The 13,037-nt window shown below is 34.6% G+C and overlaps 1 protein-coding gene across 1 annotated transcript; it reads right to left on the bottom strand.

Moving 5' to 3' along the window:
* Window positions 1-12,072: 12,072 nt before the first annotated feature.
* On the bottom strand, window positions 12,073-12,575 carry LOC141696071 (putative protein phosphatase 2C 30). Its single transcript, XM_074500259.1, has 2 exons — window positions 12,411-12,575; window positions 12,073-12,318 (listed from the first exon to the last, which is right to left on the bottom strand). Exons 1-2 carry the CDS (start codon window positions 12,573-12,575, stop codon window positions 12,073-12,075), a joined length of 411 nt encoding a protein of 136 aa, XP_074356360.1.
* Between the last annotated feature and the right edge of the window lie 462 nt (window positions 12,576-13,037).

Raw genomic sequence — 13,037 nt, 5'->3', positions numbered from 1 at the left:
ACCTTCCATCTGCACGGAAGTGGACAAAATCACATACACCTGATTTGATAATTGGAAATCCTGATGCAGGTGTCAGAACTAGAACAGGAAGAGTTGAATGAATTTGAAAGAAACAAAGTCTGGACCTTAGTGCCAAGACCTAAGAATAGATCTGTTGTTGGTACAAAATAGGTATTCAGAAATAAAACTGATAGTGATGGCATAATTACAAGGAACAAGGCAAGACTGGTTGCAAAAGGATATTCTCAACAGGAAGGAATTGACTATGATGAAACATTTGCACCAGTTGCTAGGTTAGAAGCCATAAGGATATTCATGGCTTATGCTGCTCACAAAAAGTTTACTGTCTTTCAAATGGATGTGAAAAGTGCTTTTCTCAATGGAGAACTGGAGGAGGAAGTATATGTTGAACAACCTCCAGGCTTTGTAGATTCCAAACATTCAGATTATGTCTACAGGCTTGATAAAGCACTTTATGGACTTAAGCAAGCTCCTAGAGCATGGTATGAGACTTTAGCTCAGTTTCTTCTGGAAAGTGGATTCAACAGAGGAACTATTGACAAAACACTATTCTGTCTCAACCATGGCAAGGACTTACTTTTGGTCCAGATTTATGTTGATGATATCATTTTTGGGTCTCCAAATGACAAACTTTGCAAAAAGTTTGCCAAACTAATGCAGTCAAGATATCAGATGAGTATGATGGGAGAACTTAGTTATTTTCTGGGCCTTCAAGTCAAGCAGAGTGAAGAAGGCACTTTTATTTGTCAATCTAAGTACACCAGAAACTTGCTGAAGAAATTTGGAATGCAAGACTGTTCAAGTGCATCCACTCCCATGGCCACTGCAACAAAACTGGATAAGGATACTGGTAATTCAGTAGATATTACTGATTATAGAGGTATGATTGGCTCACTTCTCTATCTAACTGCTAGTAGACCAGATATCATGTTTGCTACCTGTCTTTGTGCAAGATTTCAAGCAGATCCAAGAGAACCTCACTTAACAGCTGTAAAAAGAATCTTTAAGTATCTTAAAGGAACAGCTGATCTAGGATTATGGTATCCTAGAGAATCAGATTTTAAATTAATAGGTTACTCAGATGCAGATTTTGCAGGTTGCAAAATTGACAGGAAAAGCACAAGTGGAAGCTGCCAATTTCTTGGAGGCAGATTGGTTTCTTGGTATAGCAAGAAACAAAAGTCAATTTCCACATCAACTGCAGAAGCAGAGTATATTGCTGCAGGAAGCTGCTGTGCACAGATTCTTTGGATGAAGAATCAGTTACTGGATTATGGGTTAACATATTTCAAAATCCCTATTTACTGTGATAATCAAAGTGCTATTGCTATGACAGGTAATCCAGTTCAACACTCTATGACAAAGCACATCAGCATCAGGTACCATTTCATCAGGGAACATGTGTATGAAGGTACAGTGGAATTGTATTTTGTTCCCACAGATCAACAAGTAGCAGATATCTTCACAAAACCACTGTGTGAAGCTACCTTTACAAGATTGGTAAATGAACTTGGAATAATTTCAGGTTCTTTCTCTAAATCTGCTTAAACTTGTTCTATGTTATCAGACTTTATGATCAGTATTTACAGAATTAATCTCTTTGTGTATTCTGTGCTTAATTGATAAATGTTTTTAAGTACTGACTGTTGTCTGATATATATCTCTTAACTCTAATAAGTGATATATCTATTTAAGTAATCATTCAATCCTATGAGGATAATTGTGCTAGATACTGACCTACTAGTCTTCAATAAACAAATGATCCCATGAAAGAAGTAATTATTTCTGTGGAAATCTTATGACACAAGCAAATTCTGATACTTGAGCTTTGTTTAGTTTACTTTATTCATCTTATTACTAAGTCCCAAATTAGAATAATGCTACTCATCTGTTTAAGTTCTGATTCTAGTAAAACTGCTGAATGTACTAAGTGCTGATAAACCTCACTTATCAAAAGAAAAAGAAAAAGAATCAAAGAATAATATCAGGTACTCCTTTGAGATCTAGAGTAAAAATGTGAATGGGAAGACCCAAGTGCATAGCTGGTATTAAGTAAATATGCATTAGAAAAGCAAAATATTTTCTTGGTGACTTTTCACACTCTATGATTACTGGAGAAATACTCTGATAATAGCATAAATTCTGATAAGCAGTCGTAACTCACTTACACTGAGAAGCCACTGTAAAATAGAATTTAAAAAGATGCATAAAATTAGCACAAAAATAGTTGAGGTGGACTCATGCATGAACTCATTTATCAGTAGGTTTCAGGATAATGACAGCTCTTTAGCAAAATTTTAATTATGACTTATTTTTAAGATGTACTGAAGTAAATCAGACTTTACTCTTTATTAGTTATTTAGCTTAATGCACACACAAATCACTCCATATGAATGATGAAATTTTTATGGTGGTCTATGTTCTTTTAGACAAACAGTCACTGTGTCACCTTGCACAAATTCTGAGGACACGTTCTAGTTATATGTTCTGCTGATTAAGTTCTGAAGACTATAACTCAGAACTTGTATGAACACTTACTAAGATAGATATTCCTTGTTCGAGTTAAGACATTATGTTCTGATGACTGTTAAGTTCTGGTATAGGTCTAAGTTCTGATTTTTCAGTCTAACCCTTTACTTGACTTATCTGTGAGTAAAATTTGGTAACAGTCTCAGATTAATTTAGAATATGATGAAGTGGAAGATTAATAGTCTATGGTTAGGACTAATGGAACTCGTCCTTGCACAGTTCACTCTTGTTACATGTGCACATTCCTTTTCAAATGACTGTTATTCTTTTTCAAGTCTAGGGAGACGAGGTAGACTTAACTCTATCTGTCAGCATTAAATATCTTCGCGTCTCTTGGCATTCTCTTGCCTATATAAACAGCCACCTCAAACCTCTCAACCATCTCTCAGAACATATCTCAAGTCCTATGTGAAGCCTACATCTTCTAAGTCAAAGAAACCAAAGACTGTTTCTCAAACACCTCAGAAGAAGAGGAGGATTACTTTGAGAGATGAATCAGATTCTGAGGAACAGATTCTTTCTTCAGAACCTGTGGTAGATGAAGCTGAGAAAGCAACTTCTCAGAAGGATTCTGATATTAGGGGTTCTAAGCTTCTCAAAAGGCTTAGACGAATGACTGTTCCTGAAACTCCAAAAGAATCCAAATCAAACAAGAAATACAAGAAACAGAGGGCACAAAGGCCAGTTTCAGATGATGAGGAGGAAGCAGCTAAGGAAGGGGATCAGGAATCTCTGATCTCACAAGAAAAAGAATTTGATCCATTTACTTCTTCTCCATCTACTCCATCTCAGGAAACTGTATCTGACAAGGCTAATTTCCCATCTGTGTCTCTTGGTAATCAAGGCACAAGTGCTGATAATGCTGATCAACACTTAGTTGTGCCTGGAGTAATTTTCTTCGAAGCTCCAACAGCAACAAATCTTTTGCCAACACCTGTTCCTGATGCTATTCAAACTCCGGATTTATCTAAGTCACCTTCTCTGCATCTAGACACTGATGATCAGACTTTAGGTGAGCATCAGGATATGGCTGTTGATCAGAACTTAGCATCAGATCAGCAATTAGAGGATGCTGACGCCTCCATTGCTACTCACACTGCTATTATATCAGATGATACTGATTCTATAAGTTCTGATGCTGCACATGCTGGAGATACTGGTGATGCTGCTCCAACTGCAGATACTGAAGCAGCAGGTCCTTCAGGACATATTCCTCTTTCTAAGTCTGAACTAGTAAAGCAGTTTGCTACAGCGGAACCACCAGTGCCTTGGAGTGACACTCCTGCAGGTCAGGAGTGTACTAAGGAATGGAACTCAGTTTCATGTATTCCATCTGCGTTACATCTTACTGAGCACCTGACTAAAGCTGATGAAATGTTAAATTCTGATGATTTCAAAACCCAGCTTCGTGTCACTGCATTGAGTACTAAACATCTACAAGGTCTTCATTCAACCACTCATGCAGAAATACACAAGATTCAGGAGAACTTTATCAAGCAGGAACAAGTTTGGAAACTTGATAAGAACAAGTTCTTTCAACCTTCTATTGACAGGATTGCTTATATTGAGAAGACTGAAGATCGTCAACAAGCACAGATTGATCAAATTCTGCAAAATCAAGATTCTTAGCAATCACAATTGACTGAAATCCAATCTTCAGTGGAATTGTTTATCTCTCTTCTACTTCCTGCTGATGCAAAAAAGGGGGAGAAAGTAATTAAGTCCAAATGCAAGGATGACAAGACACTGCAAGGAAAGGATGATGAAAAAGATGACCAAGGAAACTCTGGAATGGGTGGAGGTCATAGTCAAGGTAAAAGATTCTCATCAAGAAATGCTGAAATTGCAAGTCACAGGATAAGTTCTGATACTGGGAAGAGAATAAGTTCTGATACTGGTAACAGAATAAATTCTGATGAACTTCTAGATCTTGATGAAGAAATGTCAAGACAGTTATTTCTTCAAGAAAATCCAGGAATGGACTTGGAAAGTTTAAAGGAAGAAGAAGCTAGACTTAAATCAAAGAAAGCCACATCTAAATCTGAAGCTTCTGGTAAAAAGTCACTTCCAAAACTTAAAGGCATTGTGATTAAAGAAAAGGCACAAACTGAAGCAACATTTTCTAAATCACAACCAAAGATAGATCCAAGATCCAAGGGTAAAGAAAAGGTTGGTGAACCTGTTAAAGGTTATGTACCTCCTGAAGATGAAGAAATTACTGATGACAAAGATAATCTTGCTCTGACTTCAAGAAAAGTTCTTAAAACAACCTCTGACATGGCTCAAGTTGTTCAGAGTCAAGAGATTAAAAGTTCTGATATTCAAAAGAAGCAAGTAACCTCTGACACAGCTCAAGTTAACTTGATATCAGAAGGAAGATCAAAAACACTCCTACCAGGATTCACTAAGGCAAAACAAACTCAATCTTTGAAGACTACTGCAAGTCATTTTGAAGCTAGAGTAGTTACTAGAAAGGAAGCAAGAGATAAAACTGGATTGGGAAGTGCTGATGAAAGAAGAGTACACAACACTACCAATGATCCAACTTCCTTGAGTGAACCAGGTATTGGAGCAACTCCTGAAAGATTGAATCAACTGGAATCTGTACAAATGGTTTACCATACCTACTTGAAGGAACACATCTTGTTGTATTTCATGACAGATGGTAGGGTATATCATATAAGACAAAATGCCATTCCATTGAAGTATTTTGAAGAATTGGAGCATGTATTATTCTTACTTCAAGTGGATGACAGATTGACAGGGACTGCTGCAAACTATTTGAAAGAACAGATTCAGAGACAGAAAAGACTTTATTCTGTTAAGTCTGACAGCATATATGTTCCAAAGTACAGAAATCACAATGGTGATATTGTTGATATGAAGCCTAATACTGCACAGATCAGAACATATCTTGGTATTAAGGGGCTTGAGTTTAATCTAGAGTCTGACAAAGCCTATGTCATAAGACTAGATCAGGAGTTGAGAAAAGCAAAGATTAATGATCTCAGAGCTGCAATATTTCAAACTGGTGAAGATACTGCAGAGCTTAAAGATGTCAAACGGAGAATGATTGATGAACTCAGATATGCTGAGAAATGTTTGTTGAAGAATTATCTCAGAACAACTCCTGACATCAGAGAGATCAGAAAATGATGAAGCCAAGTCGAAGATCTACAACTGCTTAAATTCTGATATTTATACAGACTGAAGTTGTTATCAGAAGTTGAAATTGGTAAAAGCTTTAAGGACTGTAAGTTGTAGTTATCTTGTCTAATTCTCATGCATTTGTACTTAATGTTTTTGACATCATCAAATATCTGTTAAACTTGTATATTTTGCTAATTTACAAGTTGGGGGAGATTGTTAGATATATTTGATAATGTCATGGCTAATATGTTTTATGTTAGATTTCAGATCTTATTTGAACAGGACAAATCAGTACTTAACTGATCAGTACTTATACTGGACATCAGGACTTAAGAGATATCAGTACTTATGTTATCAGGAGATAAGCATCAGGAGATAGATATCAGAACTTAAGTGCTGAAGGACGATCAGATAAGGACAGCAGCTGATTAAAGTTAAGAAGATCAAGATAAACATAAGAAGAGATATGCATGAAGAAGGAATTCCATAAAGAATGGAATACTTGGAAGAAAAGATATCTGATTGATATATATTAGGAAGCAGAATTATATTCCATATCAATTAGCGATTATCTTGTAACTGTGTAATATATAAACACAGACATAGGGTTTATACTATAAGTGTTATCATTATCGAGAATATTATTTACTTAACCCTAGCAGCTCTCGTGATATTTTGTTCATCACTGAGAGATAACAGTTCCAGATTGTAACAGAGTTTATTATTTCAATAAAGTTTGTTTTCTGTTACTTAAGTTCTTGAAGTTCGATTTGATTGTAATAAACACTGTATTCACCCCCTCTACAGTGATAGTGTGACCTAACAAAGATGTTTCTACTGGTAACTGTTCATCAGCAAATAATATTCATCCATCAAAGAAAGAAAAATCAAGAGATGAAACTTATTTATTGAAAGAAAGTATCAGTACTTGCAAACTTGACATGTTAATTGAAGATGATGAAACAATATGCAATATCTCTTTAAGAAGAGATGGCAACAAAACCAAGAAAATTGAACAGATAAACATAGAACACTTATCCAACAAAAGATTGAAAGGTGAAATTAAACTCAGATTGGATCTAGAAGAAGGAACATCAGGAATGGAAAAGTAGGGATTAATTAGCAGAGCAATCACACTCTTGACGGATTTGTATCAAGAAATCCTTGTGTCAAGTGTGGCAGTGTTAATCACTTATCTATCAAATGTAAAATCATCATCAACCTTGCCATATTTTTTCCCTTTATACCTATAATTTCCTCGCCAAACATGCCTAGAGTGTTTAGTCAAAAGAACAGTAACATGAAAACCAATTCTAGTCCTTATCACTCTTCTCAGAGTATACAAGGAAAGAATAGCATGTCTGCATATTCATTTAATAATATGCACTTTCCAAATTGCTCATCTAACTTTAACACTATCCCTTTTTTTCAAAGACCATCACCTAGAGTAAAAGTGGACCTTAACCTTTCCAATTCTAGGGCAGCAGAAGGATTCAAGGAAAAGAAGGCAGTCAACATGATTAGTACCAAAAAGATCTGGATAACTAAATATTTTTGAAATGGTTTTAATGTGTTCAGGGAAAAATAAAAAATATATGGTATATAGATAGTGGCTGTTCATGTCATATGACTGGAGATTCATCTCTGCTCACCAAGTTTGAAGAAAAAGCTGGCTCAAGTATCATCTTTGGAGATGACAACAAAGGTTACACTATGGGATTGGCTTAATTTCACTTGAAAATGTCACCATTGATAACGTAGCACTAGTTGAGGGACTCAAGCATAATCTTCTAGTGTCAGCAAACTATGTGATAATGACTGTAAAGTCATTTTTAAAAAAGAATCTTGTGTTGTCATTAACCAGAATGATAAAAAGGTCCTTTTATCTGGAAAGAGAAAAGGAAATGTATATATAGTTGATCTCACCTCAACCAATGTTGAATCAATGGTATGTGTACTTAACAAGATAAACAAAGATGAAGAATGGCTAGAATACAAGGAGTTGTCGCAATTGAAACTCTCAATTAAATGAAATTTAAAAGAAGAATTGTCAGAATTGAGAGTGTTCAAGAAGGGTCTTATTAATACTTATTAATATGATAAGAAGAAGATCCTACACAGGAAGAAGATAGAGTCATTATTTCACAATCACCTGCAATTCCTACATGTGAATCCACAAGGATCAACTCATGTCTTGTACCTGAAGAACTTCCACTCTATGATCACTTATGTTATCTCAATGATTACCTAGATATTCTCAGAGCTCTCAAAGATAGGGGCCAATGAATTTAACACATGTGACAATATGCAATTCTACGTAAGGAAATGAATAACTCATGAGTTTTCTTTTTCAAAGACTTCATATCGGAATGGAGCAGTTGCAAGGAATAAGGGATTAGTCATAGATGTATGAAGAGCAACACTTTGGGAATAAAAGATAATCACATATCTCTGGAGGGAGGCCATTTGCTTCACATGCTCAACTTAGAATATGTCTTTGGTCAATCAAGTACATGAAAAGAAATCAATCTGGAGGTTTCCTCATGACTTTGGCTGCAAATACTTCATTTTGAATCAAGTAGTGATTCCTGTCAATATTGAAGTTGATACATTTGGAGAAACTTCAGTTACTTACTCATCAAGAAGAATCTACAATATCTACAGTTTGACAGTAAAACTGAGAATTATTATGTAATCAATCCATGATACATCTTATTACAGGAAGACTTAAAAATTGATAGATCATATTCTTGAAGATGTTCTCAATTTAAAGGATGAGAAGAATGACTGGAAAGCTATTGGTTATTGTATACACATAAAAGTTAAGCTATCAACTGTTAATCCAATACATGTGGAAATAGCAGTTGAACAACAGAATAACCATTGATCAATTCATCATGACAGTTTTTGATCAAAAAGAGCTAGCCATTGATGAGTCTTCGGTCAACAAAAAACTGGGATAACATTAACTGTTGATGGATCTAATGTCTTTGACTCAGTGGAACTCTCAAGAGAATGTAATTAACCGAAGCTCAGAAATGGCTCACTATCAATAGGAAAGATTGCCTTATCAAAAAAAAGTGACAATCAGCCACTTTATCAACTTATCCTCTGGAGATACATCTATCAGAAAGGAAACCAAAGGAATCACTTTAGAAGTATGTTTGCACAACAACTTCCTACCCAAGAAAGATCTCAAAAAAGTGATAGAAACTCTTCTAGAATCAACTTGATTGGAATTCAAGCAGAACATGTCAAATCAACTATAAACAAATAAAGTCAAGGAGCTGGTGCCTAGATCAGAAGACAGTTCAGTCAGAAAAATCTTTTGAGCACTCAGAATCAAGATAGATGGAAATAACATGACTCCAAGAAATAAATTTACTATAGTTAAAGACTATTTGCGGAAAGTGAAGATTGACAGTGAGACTCTCATTGATAACAATGACAGAAGCAATCAAAATCTTTCATGCATGCTCAACCCATGTCAACTTCCAAATCTATCAAAATGGAACATGCAGTGATTTTCTAACTGAAGATCTTAAGGAAGAAGCCTTGGTGCATTAATCTCAAGACCTTGATGAAACAAGAATTGTGGAGCATGAGTGGACTGGCTTCTGGAAGCACTGTATAAATTAACGCAATTATTTAGAACATAGTATGATTGTGTATATCAGTAGTTACCTAAGGGATATTTCTTCAAGAGGTACAAAAGCTAAATCTCTCCTCTTTCAGAAATATATTTCTTTCTAGTATAATTGTGTATCTTGTTGTGGTTAATATAATTCATGGCTCTACGTAAGTAAACTTTGCAAAAAGGTTTATTTAAATAATGTTTAAGAAAACATAAAATGAGCTTGATGAGTGAACTCACTTTTTGTTTCACAAGTTAATCAATTAAGTGATGAAATCTCCATAAGTAAAGAAAATCACGTGTGATTTTTCAAAGAAGCTTGACTTAAGATGATTGAACATATGCAGAATCACTCATAACCATTATTACCATGCTTGAAATAAATTCTTTAGATAAGAAAGAAGACATTCACTACGCCATAAGTGGGCTATTGTAATGCCCAAATGGTGTTACAATAGGCCCCAAAAGCGTTACATCAGGTCTATTGTAACACCAGGGGGCGTTACGTATACGAGCATTACAATAGATACCCTAATGTAACACTTCACTGATCTATTATAACAGAGAGGAAAACGTTACAACAGGCACCTACTGTAACACTAGCATGCCCAAATATAACACAAAATGAGTGATACAATAGCTTGATCAAGATTGTATAAGTGGGACCCACAAGGTAGGGTCCCACAGCCTATTGTAACAGTCTGTTTTATCTATTATAACACCAATTTTTTGTAATTAAGCAACACTAGCATATGTAATATAACACTATATGTAAACATATATTACACTAAAATAGTGAAATGTAACAATCCCATATATAATTAATAAAATATCAAATTTGCATACATGAGTCTCAAGTTTTCGAACCAAACTATTAAATAACAGTCTCAATTCTCCAAATCATACCACTACATAAGAGTCTCATCTCTAACTCCAATAACTACAACATAAAATCCAAGCTATCCTTAGATAGGAAAAAACTACTCGTCGACTATCCTTTGATATGAAATTATACAAAATAACCAGGCAGAGAAGCACTTTTTGCTCTTCTACACTTTCCTGATCTGGATACAAAATAACTAGCAGAGAGCTACTTGTTCTCCCTCATTCACCATTTCTTACTCCTGTACACAAGTCACACCAAATTGCATAAGAATTAATACAAAATGTATTTTGGACATAGAAAGGGGAAACGAGGATTTTGTAATAGATGCTAGCTACGCGAATTATATTAAAATATACTAAAAGAAAAATGAGTAAGAATCACACTCAAAACTTATTTAATTTGGAAGAGGCTACCTACTTGGCAAGTCCTTTCTCCAACCTACTTGTTATTATCTATTAATAACTATGATGAACTTGTAGTAGGCCTGACACTAAATCAAAAAGAAGAAGGCCAGACAAGTCATGTGTTGTTCTGTGTCTTATATACTATGAATCAAACATAAAAAGCAATTTATTTTCAAATGAAAAAAATTAATTTTACAATTAAATGTTATAGAACACCACAAGTAATGCTACAAATACATAATGGAAAAGCTTACTAGTAGACATGGGGGCATAAACTAGTGTTGATGTGTGTGGTGAACCTAAAGAGCAAATAGTGTTTTACCTTAAAATCCTCTTGTTTTACCTTAGAAAAACTATTTGTGCTTAATGTTGTTTTCAGTTCTTGTGATGACTCATAAGTAATTACAGTACTTTGAATGGGAAGTTCAAAAGGAATCTAAAAGACAGAATTATATAAATATATATACTGCTATTATAAATGATATTTATTAATTTAAAATGATAAAGCACACTTCCGATTTTTTTCGTATCAAACTGATGTGAAATTTTCAAGGTATAGTTAGTGTCAGGTGGTAAGTTTTATTAAAACAATTTTAATTTCAATTTGTTATATAACACAAAAGCATATATCTTCTATAATTACAACAGTGGTGGAATTCGTAGTCTCTATCTATATCATATTAATTGAAGATAATGGAATTTGAGATCCTTATACCAACAAAACAAAACTCCTGGACATCTAAGTTTATTAGAAGTAGTTAGTGTTTTGTTAATATATGGCTCAAGTGTTATTATCTAGTTGACAAGTTGATCGTTTGTTTTCCCGCAACAAGCTTTGATCTTTACGTAAGCAAGAATTATTAATGGTTTTTTAACAAGCTTTATTAAAGAAGTGCCTACCTACGAAGGAGATCTTAAACATTCTGGTCACTCCAAATGTTCAAGAGGAAATAGCAAGTAAAATCAATGTTAACTGTACTAATTGGTCTATTTTATTAACCAGCCTTAGTAATATATCCACACTCTCCCATCTCTCATTCCATGACCTCCCCAAATCCGAACATAATCGTAAAGGAAAACCAAAACAAAACTAACTGATTATTGACTATGTTGTCTTTCTCTTTAGTGTAGGCAATCTCTTAGTTGTATATTATGTTGTGCAACCGTAAAGGAAACTAGTTGAATATATGTTTACTGGCTTACAAAGAAACATGTAAATCAAATTTTATCTATGTTTATTTTATCTATTGCCCCGTTAAATTTGGGCAAAGACTACAGAGATGCCAAATCTATATATATTTTTTGATATTGTTACTTAGTATTTTCATCGTATTTCTGTATGTATAGTTGCAAACACAATCAAGAGCCTCCAGTATATGCTATTCATTTGAATTAATACAAACAAAACCAGCTAATGATGCCAAGTATAGAAGACAATCAAATCGGGTTTACCTGCGTAGAAACTCAATAATGACAGAAGCCAAGTAAAAAGAAATTTGATGACACTTAATAATTAAGTGATTAGCATCAGAAGCAAGTATCGGGAACTCAAAATCAGGTTCAATTGCAAGAACCTTTATTTCTGGTTCAGCTGTCACCCATTGCTCTAGGTGCTCATCTCCAATTCCTCTAGACACAGCCAAAGATCCAATAATTCGCCAAACCCCTACGCGGCTATAATATACATATCCACCCTGCATAAACATGTAAACATTTTCATGAGTTTAACCAGCACCATACAGCAAAGGATGATAAAACTGAGAAGTTAAGGCGATTAAAAGCTTACGAGTGCCACAATTCTGTTTTTCTCGTCCTCCCTCGAAGGCCTATGATCAGATGTGAGGGCCACACCATCTCCACCTCTGCAAATAACAGCACGGCAATCACCAGCATTTGAAACCACAAACTCTCCCTTCCTGATCAAAACTCCAAACATAGCCTGTGTATCCATCAAAAGAAAAACAAGTAATCACTTAATTATAAAGTCTTCATATTAAGCAAAGTCTTTTCATGTATGTACACATAAAAAACTCCACCTCCTACAAAATTGCAAGAACCTTTGTTTCTAGATAGATATAACACTTAATTATTAAGTGTCATCAAATTTCTTCAAGTATAATTTCAGAACACACACAAACACAAAATCTAGATACAATTAATCATTCTCCACAATTAACACATTTTTATAAGCTCAATAAAACTCTCTCCCTCTCTCACAAAACACATATACATTCAATCCAATTAACAATTGGTTCAAACACTTACGAGTGCTGAATTAGCATCTGAATCATCATTTTCCTAGCTGCGAGTCGGAAAAGTGCTGCAAAAACATAGAGTGACAAGGAGAAGATAATATATGTGAAATTTAAGCACATAAAATAAATATTAGAGCTTATTGAAGTAAATAACCTCG

The sequence above is a fragment of the Apium graveolens genome, chromosome 11 (genome assembly GCF_009905375.1).
Source record: "Apium graveolens cultivar Ventura chromosome 11, ASM990537v1, whole genome shotgun sequence".
NCBI classification, from domain to species: Eukaryota; Viridiplantae; Streptophyta; class Magnoliopsida; order Apiales; family Apiaceae; genus Apium; species Apium graveolens.
The sequence above is the reverse complement of the archived record's forward strand: the minus strand, read 5'-3'. Positions and strand labels throughout refer to the sequence as shown.